The sequence below is a fragment of the Lactuca virosa genome, chromosome 9, assembly GCF_052849685.1.
Source record: "Lactuca virosa cultivar CGN04683 chromosome 9, Lactuca_virosa_CGN04683_v6, whole genome shotgun sequence".
NCBI lineage: Eukaryota > Viridiplantae > Streptophyta > Magnoliopsida > Asterales > Asteraceae > Lactuca > Lactuca virosa.
Window position 1 is genome coordinate 289,405,912 of NC_136434.1, and position 14,869 is coordinate 289,420,780.

General features: G+C 38.4%; 1 protein-coding gene across 1 annotated transcript; it reads left to right on the forward strand.

Moving 5' to 3' along the window:
• Positions 1-232: 232 nt before the first annotated feature.
• LOC145137460 (DNA-directed RNA polymerases IV and V subunit 2-like) lies at positions 233-5,862 on the forward strand. The gene is made up of 6 exons (XM_079071590.1): positions 233-690; positions 933-1,151; positions 1,612-2,498; positions 2,579-2,870; positions 3,940-5,165; positions 5,243-5,862. Exons 1-6 carry the CDS (start codon positions 238-240, stop codon positions 5,742-5,744), a joined length of 3,579 nt encoding a protein of 1,192 aa, XP_078927716.1. The 5' UTR covers positions 233-237; the 3' UTR covers positions 5,745-5,862.
• The last annotated feature ends 9,007 nt before the right edge of the window (positions 5,863-14,869 follow it).

Here is a 14,869-nt window from a genome sequence, read left to right on the forward strand (position 1 = left end):
GATTGTTTGGTTTGGTAAAAAAAATGAAGCTTAATCGTCAATGGGTTTAAAACGTTACTTGTGTTCGATCCACTTTATTTTCTTTGCCTTCCCTAGTTGCATTTTATCATATACTCGATCGTTTTGCTTGAGCTTGGGTTTGATAAACATAGGATCGATTTTAGCTATTTGCATGTGTGTGGGTATTTGATTATTTATTGATCAGATCTAGTACTATATTTGAGAGTTTCAGATAACATGGAAGAGGGAGGACCTAGCTTCAAAGAGAAGCCAGTGCATGTCGACATAGACGACGATGACGATGATGATATGATGGATGATGCACCATCAGTTAAAGATTTGAACGAGCCATTCTTAAAGAACTTCTGCAAAAGGGCATCAACCTCTTTTTTCAAACATTATGGTCTTATAAGCCACCAGATCAACTCATACAATGATTTCACCAACGTTGGAATTCAAAATGTTTTCGATTCCATCGGTGAGATCATAGTTGAGCCTGGTTTTGACCCCTCAAAAAAGCGTGATAATGAATGGAGATACGCTTCAATAAAGTTCGGGAAGGTGACTCTTGAGCGCCCAAGGTATATTGCTGCCGAGGGTGGTAATGAATCCGTTGTGTACTTACCGAAACATGCTCGTCTTCAGAATATGACCTACTCATCCAGAATGCAAGTTCAGTTCAAATTACAGGTAATAAACATGATACCTATGACTTCTCTTATATATCAACGTGACATCAAACGACACTGCTTTTGATTGATCGACTTCTTCCTAGCTAGTTATGCGTTGCTCTTTCTAACATCTATCTCCTTATGGGACATAATGAATAATGATATATTAGGCTTTGGTGCAACAGTGATTATTGATGCGTTATGCTTGTCCTTGTGGATTTGATGTGTGAATCTTTGGTTATTGTACGTATTACATTTCAGGTGTATACCCAAGAGCTTGTAAGAAGTGACAAGTTCAAAACCGGTAAGGAGACGTATGTAGACAAGAAGATAATTGAACCTGAGTCTGAGGAGGGCGAAGTGTATATTGGGAGGATTCCGGTGATGATCAATTCTGATACGTGTTGGATGAGTGGAGTTGAGAAAGATGACTGTGATTATGACCAAGGAGGCTATTTCATAATCAAGGGAGCTGAGAAGGTGACACCATATATATACTTCTCCTAGTTCATTTCTATTGACACATGATGGATTAATGAGTTGTTATTGACTCTATATTCAGTTTTTTAATTACTAATTGAATTAATAGCTCTCTTAATGGTGCATATCTTGCATATATTATAGTAATTCACGAGAAGGGATATATTTATGTGTACCATTAGTTATCACAAAATCCCACATTATAAATAGTGCTTTTTGTTGTGTTTTGAACACAACATCAAATGACTTAATTTTGTTAGATGATAAAATAAACGAGGAGGGAATTTACTTTTATATGAATATCAGTTTTGATAATCCATAAACTACACGTGCATTTATGTTATTTGCACTTAATTTTAATAGGTACTTAGTTTATGCATTGTATTAAAAGTTTATATATAATCCCTTTAACTAATGTTTTTTTGTATGATACAAATACAAATACCATGTGTTATTGTAGACCTTTATTGCACAAGAACAAATTGGATTAAACAGAATCTGGTTGGCCAGTTTTCCAAATTGGCGTGTGATGTATCGCTCGCCCCACAAGAGGAAAAGGGTTTATGTGAAACTGGCGAACACTACTGAATATGAAGATACCGAAGGAGGAGCACAAGGGATAAATGTTTATATCTTGATTTTAAAAGATATGCCAATATGGATTCTCTTTTTTGCCCTTGAGGTATGTTCAGATAAAGAAGTGGTTGACTTGATTGATGCCGACATTAATGATGGCAGAATCGTCAATATTCTAATTGCATCAATTCATGAAGCTGATCAGAAGTGTGATGAATTCCGTAAAGGACATAATTCACTAAATTATATTGAAAAGCTTTTTGAAAAGAGCAAATTTCCACCTAAAGAGTCTGTTAAAGAGTGCTTTGAGAAATACTTATTTCCCAATATCATTGGGTGCAAACAAAAAGCTCGATACCTTGGATACATGGTGAAGTGTTTGTTAGAGGGGTATTCTGGTAAAAGAAAAGCTGATAACAAAGATGATTTTAGGAACAAAAGATTGGAACTTGCAGGCGAGTTACTTGAACGAGAGTTAAGAATTCATCTTAAACATGCTGAGAAGCGATTGGTGAAATACATGCAAAGGGATTTATATCCTAATCGACATGTACATGCTATTGAACATTATTTGGATGCTTCAATTATTACAAATGGGCTTACGCGGGCTTTTTCAACGGGTTCTTGGTCACACCCGTATAAAAACATGGAAAGAACTTCTGGAGTTGTTGCTACGCTTAGAAGAGCAAATCCTTTGCAAATGATTTCGGATATGAGAAGGACACGTCAGCAGGTTTTGTATGCTGGGAAAGCTGGAGATGCGAGATACCCGTAAGTAATTATAAATTATAATACTTTCTTTTTATAGTTATTGATTGATTGATTGATAATCTTTTGTTTGATTGATGTAGACACCCTTCTCATTGGGGAAAGATTTGTTATCTTTCTACCCCTGATGGGGAAAATTGTGGGTTGATAAAGAATTTGGCGGGTACTGCTCTTGTGTCGACAACTGTTAGGGAAAAGATTACTGATTTAATGATGGCATGTGGAATGGAAAAGTTAGTGGATGATACTTCAACTTCGTTATCTGGAATGGATAAAGTTTTTGTTGATGGAGATTGGGTTGGATTTTGCAAAAATTCTGCTTCTTTTGTTGCTGAGTTTAGGCGCAAACGTCGTAAGAAGGAAGTACCTCATCAGGTCAGTATCATAGTCCCATTTTTCATGCATAACATTATTATTATTATTATTATCAAGTTATCAAGAAAGAATATGTTAGCATCTCTTTTCGGAGTTTGTGTTTTTAATAGCTAATTACTACTTATTAGCACTCCATTGGACAAGATAACTTTCAATATAGACTTATAGGTTTTGTATGCCTAACCCCTACTTATTTTATCATATTTTATTTTATCCCCTTAATTATATTTTAGTCTTAAAATTTTTGTTACTTCCTTACTAATTAATTAGTTTGGTTAAATATTCAATGATATTTCATTTATGAAATATAAATTTTATGACGATTATAGTATATTTTTAATGTTTTTTTTAATAACTATAACAAAATAGTTTTTTCATATGTTATGTATATCAAATAAGTACATGACATAATTGTATTTATACTACTGCTGTTGTGACTATTTAAATATGATGCGTGTTTAATAAACGACTACTTAAATGAAGGGGATTTTATAGGACATTTTAGATGGATGGGGATACATTTGTTAAATTGAAATAGAAAAAGAAAAGTTATTGGAAGAGGTTAACCATTAAGTAGACATCAATGTTAGTGGAAAGATGATATGACAATAATTTTGAGTCATAGCATAGACGGACCATTGGAGATGAATGACAAATTGTGTTATAATGAGTAATGACATGACACAACATAACAACATATTGTAATGACATCATCTGACAACAGTAATGATATGACGTGATATGATATATCATCACAAAACATGTTGTAACGACATGGCATGACAAACATGTTGTACAACTATATTGAGATGACTAAACTGGTTGTACTATATTTGACAATATCAATCGAGAATGAGATTGATGTTAACAGGTCATGGACTCTCTCGATTTCTTGTATGTTCAAAAAACTTGAATGTCTTTTTTTAAAAGTAATCTTAAAAAGTTTGTTTGATCGAATCTCATGTAATAAATGCAGCCTTAAGCTTTTATGACATTTATATTTGAATACTTCAATGTAGGCAAGTTTTTTTTTTCAACTTTTTAAAATCTTTTGAATCGTGTCATTTAGGTCGAAATAAAAAGAGACACAAGGCACAAAGAAGTGCGCATATTTTATGACGCTGGACGCATTTTACGTCCCCTTATAGTCGTTCAAAACTTGCACAAAATCAAACTCCTAAAAGGTGGAAAGTACTCATTTCAAGATCTTTTAGACAACGGAGTCATTGAACTAATCGGACCCGAAGAGGAAGAAGATTGCTGCACAGCATGGGACATCAAATACCTTTTCCTCGAAAATGACGAACACGCCCCTGAAAAATACACACATTGTGAACTCGACATGTCATTCATGATGAGCCTAAGCTGTGGCATCATCCCTTTTGCTAACCATGATCACGCAAAAAGAGTCCTGTTCCAATCCCAAAAACACAGTCAGCAAGCTGTTGGATACTCATCCACAGATCCAGACATCAGAGTCGACACTCTTTCACACCAACTCTTCTACCCTCAAAGACCTCTTTTCAAAACCGTTCTTTCCGATTGTCTTGAAAAAGGTCAACAATCTGGTCAAAATCAAAAGGGTTTGATTGCTAGACCCGAGTTTTTCAACGGGCAGTGTGCTATTGTAGCGGTCAATGTCCACCTTGGGTATAATCAAGAGGATTCATTGGTGATGAACAGGAGCTCGCTTGACCGGGGCATGTTTCGGTCAGAGCATATTAGAAGCTATAAAGCTGAGGTTGATAATACGGAAGTTTCAAAGAAGAAGGTTAAGTCTGATGAGGCTGTGAATTTTGGGAAGATTCAAAGTAAGATTGGAAGGGTGGATAGTTTGGATGAGGATGGGTTTCCTTTTATCGGTGCAAATTTGCAAAGTGGTGATATTGTGATTGGGAAGTTTACAGAAGCAGGGACTGATCATAGTGTGAAACTGAAACATACGGAAAGAGGAATGGTTCAGAAGGTTGTGTTGTCTGCTAATGATGAAGGGAAGAATTTTGCAGTGGTATCTTTGAGACAGGTGCGGGCCCCATGTCTTGGTGACAAGTTCTCAAGTATGCATGGGCAGAAGGGCGTTTTAGGGTATTTGGAGTCTCAGGAAAACTTTCCTTTCAGTGTACAAGGGATAGTCCCAGATATTGTGATCAATCCACATGCATTCCCATCAAGACAGACTCCAGGGCAGATGCTGGAATCTGCTTTGGGGAAAGGTATCGCGTTGGGAGGTTCACAGAGATACGCTACACCTTTTTCTTCTCTCTCCATTGATGCCATTACAGATCAGCTTCACAGGTAATAATTGGTAAAGTAAACTACTCCTTTTTCTTTATGATTATATCAAAGTATTTTCATTTACTTGTTTATTACAGGGCTGGATTTGCACGATGGGGAAATGAGAGACTCTATGATGGGAGGACGGGTGAAATGGTAAAATCGCTAGTGTTCATGGGCCCCACGTTCTACCAGAGGCTGGTTCACATGTCGGAGGACAAAGTGAAGTTTAGAAACACGGGCCCGGTCCACCCGCTGACGAGGCAACCGGTGGCTGACAGGAAACGGTTTGGTGGAATAAAATTTGGGGAAATGGAAAGAGACTGCTTGATAGCCCATGGAGCTTCTGCTAACTTACATGAACGCCTTTTCACACTCAGTGACTGTTCTGAAATGCATGTCTGTACAAAATGCAAAAGAATGGCGGGTGTGATTCAGAGGTCTGTTGCAGGTGGACACAAGATCCGGGGCCCGTATTGTCGGGTGTGTGACTCGGTTGAAGATGTGATTAAGGTGAGTGTGCCTTATGGTGCTAAGTTATTGACACAGGAGCTCTTTAGTATGGGGATTTCGCTTAAGTTTGATACTGAGTTATGCTGAATTTGGTAGATGATGTGAATTGTTGAAGTAGGAATGACTTGTTTAGGTGAATGGTGTAATGACGTGTACTCGTACTCTGTGTTTTGGTAGTTGTACATTGCTCTTTGTTTGCCGAGCATGGTCTAATTGGTATCTTTTGGATTGAAATGCTATTTTGGTATTTTCCTAGAACAAAAAGGTTATGTGTAACGCACATACCAATGTCATTTTTGTGTAGTGCCGAAACAAGGTTATGTGTAACATACAAATCAATGACATTGGTGTTTTCTCAAACAAGTTTGTGTGAAGTGATGCACGTTTAAGTTTCAACAATCGGTCCTAATCATTTGATCTGCTATATGGTTATTGTAGTTGCCTAAATTAAGTTTTTGGAAAGTTTCCTTACATTATATTCGGAAAGGTGTCTTTCGATGATTATACTGGGAAAGGTTTATTTCGTTAGTGTAATTATGTATTTGGAATTTGGATTAAAAATGAGTTTGGAAAGTATGTTGCTATTTTGGGTATCTTGTTAAAATATGAGTCAGAGATAATGATGCATATATTATGGAATCTACCTCTACCCTATCTAATAAAAGAGTAGTTTTACTTTGCCGCGTGGTGTTTGTTGAGGCTTTCAATTTATGATTGCCACGTGGCAGTATTATAGAGCCTCTCTAATTATTTTCACCTGGTGTAACTCCTTAATTTACGATTATACTCTCTGCTTGTCATTTGAATTCGAATTTAAATTGATTTGCAATATCTGTAAATCTAAACAGACTGATTTCATTACTTAATATATGTGATTACTAATTTTATTTAAGATCCCATACAGGTTTTTTTGGGGGCTGTGATTCTTTTCCCTTCCTGTCAGCAATAGACAACCATAAATCTTGCTCAATGTATCATAAATTGTTGTTTTCCGCTCAAATTGTACCTCTTCAACAATTCCTATTCCATTCAATTTGATATGCATGGTATATCACAAGAAATTAGGAGACACATCTCCAAAGTTGAATAAGATGGATTAGGCATTCAACTGCACATATACATAGAATGCAAACTTTTAATGGAAAAGGCTAACCTGTATTAGATTACATTGTTTGTAGTAATTCTTCTGCTGAAAATTCTTCACCAATCAATCCTCGGGTATTATTATTATTGGTAGGGCTTTAATTTTTTTATATTTCTTATATGATTTCACAATTTTCGGTTTTCATTTGTCTACTTTCTCAATTTATGGGTTCGATTATGATGATTAGCTTTGAAATTAATTTCACGCTTCTTAAATTATTGACAAATTGGAAAGTACACCAGGTACCATCGAACTGGTGTTGATGATAGGGTTATGTGTTCTTGACATATCTAGGTTTGTCCAAGCAAGTCGATCCGGATGAACCTTTCAATCGTGGTCATGGCAAATACTTTTTTTTTTTTTTTTGCCGAAAGTAAAGAAAACGAACCTTTGTTATTAGACGATCTGGTATGGTCATCACGAGACCTCTCGTGGTCTAAGTGGCCCAATGTTTTAAAAATCGGTTTTTTAATTGAACCGGTCGGGTGACGTTTTCCGGTTTAACCGGTTCAACCGAATGGTCAAACCGGTTCTATATTTTTATATGTTTTTAATTATCCTGCATACATTGATTACAAAACTTGTCATCTTTTTAGTATTACAAACGTAAATAGAATGCAACATATAAAAACAATCATTATAGAAGTCAAAATCAAACAAAGAAGCCCAAAACAAACACAAAAATCCAAGAATGTCCGGTTCAACCCGGTCCATTCCGGTTCAATGCAGCCGGTTGAACCAGTTTTTTACTAAAACCGGCCGGTTCAATCTGGTCAGGAAATCATTATAAAACCGGTCCAAATCGAACCGCCCTCACCTCCGGTTCCCGGTTCGACCGGTTCGAATCGGTTTTTAAAACACTGAAGTGGCCACTAACTACAAATGTGAACACCATCCCAAATTGTCAGTGGTGGCTAGTAGGAGACAACTTTCGTGGTCAATTGTGGTGGGGAGCACGAACCACCACACTCAATCAGTTTGTTTCTCTCTCTATTTCTCTCTATCTCTATCTACCTTTCTCCACATCTCTTTACAATTTAATTAATTAAAAAATATATATTTTTATTTTAATAATAAAAAAATAAGAGGGATATAGTTGTGAGTATCCCAACATTTTAGTGGTAATTAGTGGTGATGATGTGTCCACCTACCACTATAGTGGTTAGTGGTGAGTATAACGGATGACCTTATCTCTATCTCTGTAAGCAAATGAACCTATTTTCTGCTTATCAATGAAATGACTAAGGCACCAATGACGCAAAAAGGTTTATTCTTCTTGAATCTTGACTTTATTATTTGGTTCTTTTGTATTTAAGATAATAACATCCTAATACTCTTAAGTTGCTCGACATGTATTCTATTTTTCATGGTTTTTGATGTATTTCTCTTGAAATTAGATTGAGGCTCAGGTATGTGTATTTTTTTGCTGTAAAAATGATAATCTAGGGCTTTCACATTTTTTAATCTTCATTTAAACAGAAGCCTGTATCATTTTCTAGAAAATATTATTGTCAAATCTTATTATGATGATAATTATGAATTGGAAGCTAATTTCATGTAACAAACATTCAGACAAATAAATAATTTTACTTCAGTTTCTTCTCCCCTTTGGTAATGCCCACAAATAGCTAAGGGTAGAATCATGAAAAATGCCAAAATTAATTATGTATTAGTATCAACCTTAGTGTTATTGATTAAAGGACGGTTTTATCCCACTTAATTTTTGGCTAAAATCATAAATTTTATACGATTTGACTTATAAACAACAATATTTAATTAAGAACCGATCAAGGTTTTAAGCAATTTAATAGTTTCTTGCACGTCCGAGTATTATATGAACTCCTGATACAAGAATAATATTTTATTTTCTGATAAGCAATGAATCAAGTGTAGGGTGGGTAAATATGAGGTGGGAAGAGCAATTGATGAGGGAACTTCTGCAAAAGTGAAGTTTTCTAGAAATTCTGAGACTGGGAACCTTGTGGCTATGAAGATCCTTGATAAATACAAATTTGATAAACACAAAATGACTGAACATATTAATTCATTTCCCTGACATTTTCTGTTAAGTCGGTCTTTATGAATTAAGTAAAAAAAGACACATATATGGCTTATCAGGTTAATATTCCCCCAAATTAATGGGGGTAGAAAGAATATATCTTAATGTTAACGTTTAATTATGAAGGTGAACCATGGACGTATGCATGTAGATGAAGCCAATATTTTCAACAGCTAATCAATGTTGTTGACTATTGCCATAGTACGGGTGTCTTTCATAGAGATCTAAAGGTAGTCAAAATTGTATCTTTTATAACTCCATTTGTCTAATATTGTTATTAGTGCTTATTGATATCCTTTTGTATTTATAGTCTCATTCTTTGTAATAATGATTTTGTTGCAGCCTGAAAATTTGCTTTTGCGCGCTTCCATAAAGATTACTACTTATAATCTTTCATTGTGTTAGAGCAACTGCACATTTTTGTTCACGTGGAGTTAGTACTTTGTGTATTATTTGTGGGTTACTTGTCATTTTATGATTCTAATCTCATGAACCTATATAAAAATGAGCATTATATAATTTTGTTTTCATTTTTTCTCTATTCATTTTTTTAATTTTAAAAAAATAAACAAATATAAAGACACATGGTCATAATGAAAAATAAAATAAAGTAGGACCATTATTGTAATATTGTTACAATTTGTGTGATTCACCTTTCTTTGTTCCGTCATATATAGAATCATACTAACATTAAGTGATGAAAACGTACTTTTTTACAAAGACTATTGAATATATCTAAAATTTTCATTTATATTTTATCAATTAAGTGATGAAAATGTACACATTTATATTTTATCGATTAAGTGATGAAAATGAAAATGTACATATTTTTCAATCAATGATGATTTCACACTAAAGGCTAGAATCATCTGTCTTTGGAGTTTTAAGTCCAAATATCATGTGAATGATACATATTAGATTGAAAAGATTTTAATGGACAAGGAGGTATAAAACACATCTCTTGAATAGTTATTAATGTCGTAATTTTTTCATATCCTTAGAGATTGTGATAATTTTTTTGGATCTTCAGACGGATTTGATTTTGTTGACTTTAAGTTGATATCATATAAATTATTGATTGTCTTTTTTGCCTTGATAAAAATGGCATTTATATGATTGATTGTCATTTTTTACACTCTATCAAATTTATATTCATTCTATAAAATCATAAGTTTATTAAATGTCAAATGTTAAAATGACTTTTTGATAGAAGATTATTTAGAGTAAATAATCTTAACCAAAGTTATAGTATATGTCACAAGGATTCCGTAAATATAAAGAACATTGAAATCCGACTTATAACGAAGAAGTTATGACCCGTCGAAGTTTTGCGACAAAACCGGCACGACACCGCGTATCGTAAAAAGTGAATTTTTGATAAGCTACTTTTTAGCTTTAGTAATCTAAACAAATGTCGTAGTATACGTTACACCGAGAACGTACATAAAAAAAACGTCCAAATCTGACTTCGTTTGAGGAAGTTATGATTTTTTTCTAAGATTTAGCGTACCAGTGCAAAGCCCGGGAATCGAATTTTAGATCAATCGATTTTTAGCCGACACAACCTAAATGAGAATTGAAGATCTCATTAATAGGAGCTCAACGATATAAAGACAGTTGAAAACGGACGTCGGGTGACAAAGTTATTTTTAACGGACTTTAATTGTCTAAGCCTGTTAAAATATAAATTTAAAAATAAAGTCAAAATTAGCTGACGGGGTCTAAACGAAAGTTGTAGATCCCATCAATACCTACACATGAATATAAAGAACGTAAAAAACGAAGCTCGTATGCAAAAGTTACGGATTTTAGAAGATAATTAATTTTTGGGCTAAACCAGCGAGCGACACATGGCACGATCTGAGCCACTGGTTCCTCCCCACGACTGGCCACCAAATGGTGACATGTGGCAACATTACGCCCAATGTAATGTTGGATTACGCCCAGCGTACGGCCACATTACAGCCTATAAATGGAGGCGCAAATCACTTCATTTCTCACACCATTCTAACACATTCTCTCCCAAACACTCCCAAACCCTCTAAGCCTTTCCCTAGCACCTCCTAGGTGTTAGAAGCAAGTCTCGATGCGCGAGGTGCAGTTTCTGAGGCACCTTGTCAACCAGAAGGATATTCTGGTCGATCCGGCCAAGATAAAGGTCGTGATGCAGTGGGAGGTTCTGAGGTCTCCATCTGAGATTCAAAGTTTTCTTGGTCTAGCAGGTTATTATCGTAGATTCATCCAGGATTTCTCCAAGATCGATGTTCCTCTGACCCAACTGGCCAAGAATTCGCTGACATTCCGTTGGGAACCTGAGCAGCAGGCAGCCTTCGAGACTCTCAGACAGCGGTTATGTGAAGCACCGATCCTGAATTTGCCGGAGGGCGTCGACGATTTCATGGTTTACTATGACGCTTCGATCACGGGTATGGGTGTGGTACTGATGCAGCGGGGTCACGTGATAGCATACGCTTCGAGGCAGTTGAAGCCTCACGAGGCGAACTACCCGACGTAAGATTTGGAGCTGGGGGCCGTGGTTTTCGCCCTCAAGATTTAGCGATGCTGCCTCTATGGGATTCGTTGTACCATTTACACGGACCACAAGAGCTTGAGGTACCTCATGGATCAGCCGAATCTGAAGATGAGGCAGCGTTAGTGGTTAGATGTGGTGAAGGATTACGACTGTGAGATCCTTTACCACCCAGGGAAGGCCAATGTGGTGGCGGATGCTCTTAGCTGCAAGGCAGTGGCAGCTCTGATTCGAGATATTTGTCTGAGGATGATAATGATTACTCCGTTGCTGGAATGGATTCGGGAGGCGCATGTCGAGGGTATGAAAGAAGAGCGTCGGAAGTGTGAGCGGATCGTAAGACAAGTGGCCTCCTTTGATTATGACAGTCGTGGGTTGTTGACCCTGCATAGGAGGGTCTGGGTTCCGTACTAGGGCGTTGTACGACATGTTCTGATGGATGAGGCCCACAAGTCGAGGTTCTCCATCCGTCCTGGGGTGAAAAAGATGTATCGAGATCTTCGCCCTGATTACTGGTGGCCCTACATGAAGCAGTACATAGCTTGGTATGTGTAGCAGTGCTTGACTTGCAGGAAAGTCAAGGACGAACACCGGCGACCTCACGGCAAGATGCAGCCGTTGGATATTCCCGTGTGGAAATGGGAAGATATCACTATGGATTTCATCACGAAGCTTCCCAGGACTGCACGAGGAGTGGATTCGATTTGGGTCATCATGGATCGGTTGACCAAGAGTGCTCATTTCATCCTGATCCAGGAGAGTATATCGGCTGAGAAGCTAGCCGAGATCTACGTACGCGAGATAGTGGTACGTCATGGAGTGCCAGTTTCGGTTGTGTCAGATCGAGACGTGCATTTCACTTCTAGATTTTGGAAGCGTTTTCATGACGAGATGGTTACTCTTCTTCATTTCAGTACCGCTTTCCACCCTCAGACGGACGGGCAAAGTGAGAGGACGATTCAGACTCTAAAGGACATGCTACGCGCGTGCGTATTAGATTTTGGAGGCAGTTGGGATACGTATCTTCCGTTAGCGGAATTTTCGTATAACAATAGTTACCACACTAGTATAGATCGACCTCCCTTCAAGATGCTCTACGGAAGGAAGTGTAGGACCCCAATCTATTGGGGCGAGGTCGGTCAGAGAGTCATGGGGAGTACCGAGGCAGTACTAAAGACCACTGAGAAGATTCAGCAGGCTTCAGACTACTCAGAGTCGGCAGAAAAGCTATGCCGACAAGCGACGGCCAGACTTGGAGTTTCAGGTGGGCGACATGGTTCTCCTAAAGGTGTCACCTTGGAAATGTGTCATCCGGTTAAGGAAGCGGGGCAAGCTGGGCCCCAGGTACATCGGTCCGTTCAGAGTTTTGGCTCGGGTGGGCCGGGTTGCTTATCGTTTGGATCTTCCAGCAGAGCTCATCCAGATCCACAACACTTTTCATGTCTCCCAGCTGTGGAAGTGCTTAGTGGATGACTCCGCAGTTGTGCCTTTAGAGGATATTCAGGTTGATGACAGCCTGAACTACATTGAGAGACCAATATCCGTTCTTGACCAGAAGACAGAAACCTTGAGGAACAAGGTTGTACAGTTAGTGAAGGTGCAGTGGCAGCACCGTAAGGGCTCAGAGTGGACTTAGGAGCCAGAGGAGGAGATGAGGGAGCACTACCCAGAATTATTCGAGGCAACAAACTTCGAGGACGAAGTCTGAGACAAGTGGGGGAGAATTGTAACGTCGGGTTCCTGGTATGTATTTAATTATAATTTATTCATTTATATAGAACAGCTCGACGAGTTTGAGGCCCCAAACTCGTCGAGTAGAGATCAGATGAGACGCGGGTTTTAAGTGACCTACTCGACGAGTTGAGAGCCCTCAACTCGACGAGTAGGCTGGCAGAGGTGAAACCCTAATTTCGGGGTTTAGCACCATATTTAAGCATCTTAATCCCCTCATGCCAGCCTCATTTCCAGCCTCCAAGTCCCAAACCCTAATACATTGTGTGAGCTTGTGAGTCATTTTTGAACTCCCAAAATGAGGGAGTCCGCGCTCCTAACTGACCCGCAACAATATCGACATGAAAGCCCCTGCGCGGCTCATCCATGAGCTTCTAAAATCCCCTCCTTGATGGTACCAAACATCATAAGAGTAACATCCACAATACCGTGTGTGACCTCGGCCGCAATGAACTCGCGTAGCCTCTCATCAATCGATTATGTGCCCGAGCCAGAACCAGAACCATAACCTCCTCCTCGAGTGATCACCACCATACTCAAATTGAAATATAAACATATAAATGATCAGCATAAATCTCGAGGGAACTCTCACTATACATGTCTCCTTAGAATCCCCAGGTCTGTCCTTGTCTCGAGTACAGATCCTGTGCTTCAAGTAGTACGGGCCCAATACTACCTTCCACACCTATTTGTACCCTCCTCAAGAGCCGTCCTGATTCCTCTAAGTCACCACACTAAATCTATATACCAATCATATGTTATACAACATACAAATCTGTTATGACATTACCTAGGCTCTCCTAGGAATTCTCAATCTGACTGCCCCTACCATACAAAGAATCTCGATCAATACTACCGGTTGCATTATGCATACAAGTTATACACAAAATGGGATCACATAGACTATCAAATGATGATTCTACCCTAAGTCCACAACTAAACAAGGAACATGAAATGATGCTAAATTGATCATTCTAGGGCTATATGATCCCAATCGTATACAAATTTTAAATCATACACTTAACAATTAACTGAGCTGATATCAATTCCAAATAATACATGACACCCAATTCCCCTTAGGCTATAAGGCATCACACAAATAAGATAATTCTATCATACGATTCCTGAGGGTATGCTTATCCCTATGCTAGCATACAAGTCAAATATTGTAACGTCCCCTTCTGGCACGTATCACAATATTGTCCGCTGTGGGCCACTCGGCACGAGGACTTCTCAGGGGTCACCATCCCCGTACTACTCCCGCCCGAGCACGCTTAATTGCAGAGTTCTTATGGGATCTGTTGCCCTCACGGCTTTAAAACGCGTCGTGATAGGGAAGGTATCCACACCCCTTATAAGGAATGCTTAGTTATCCTTCCCAGCCGTTGTGGGATCAGGTGGAACCCACCTCCACCCCCCATTATAGGGTTCGACGTCCCTGTCAAACACATCAACTCGTGCCCCAGCTCGGATACCATTTGTAACATCCCCTTCTGGCACGTATCACAATATTCTCCGTTGTGGGCCACTCGGCACAAGGACTTCCCAGGGGGTCACCCATCCCGGTACTACTCCCGCCCAAGCACGCTTAACTGTAGAGTTCTTATGGGATCTGTTGCCCTCATGGCTTTAAAACGCATTGTGACAAGGAAGGTATTCACACCCCTTATAAGGCGATGCTTAGTTCTCCTTCCAAGCCGATGTAGGATCAGGTGCAACCCACCTTCACCCCCCATTATAGGTTTCGA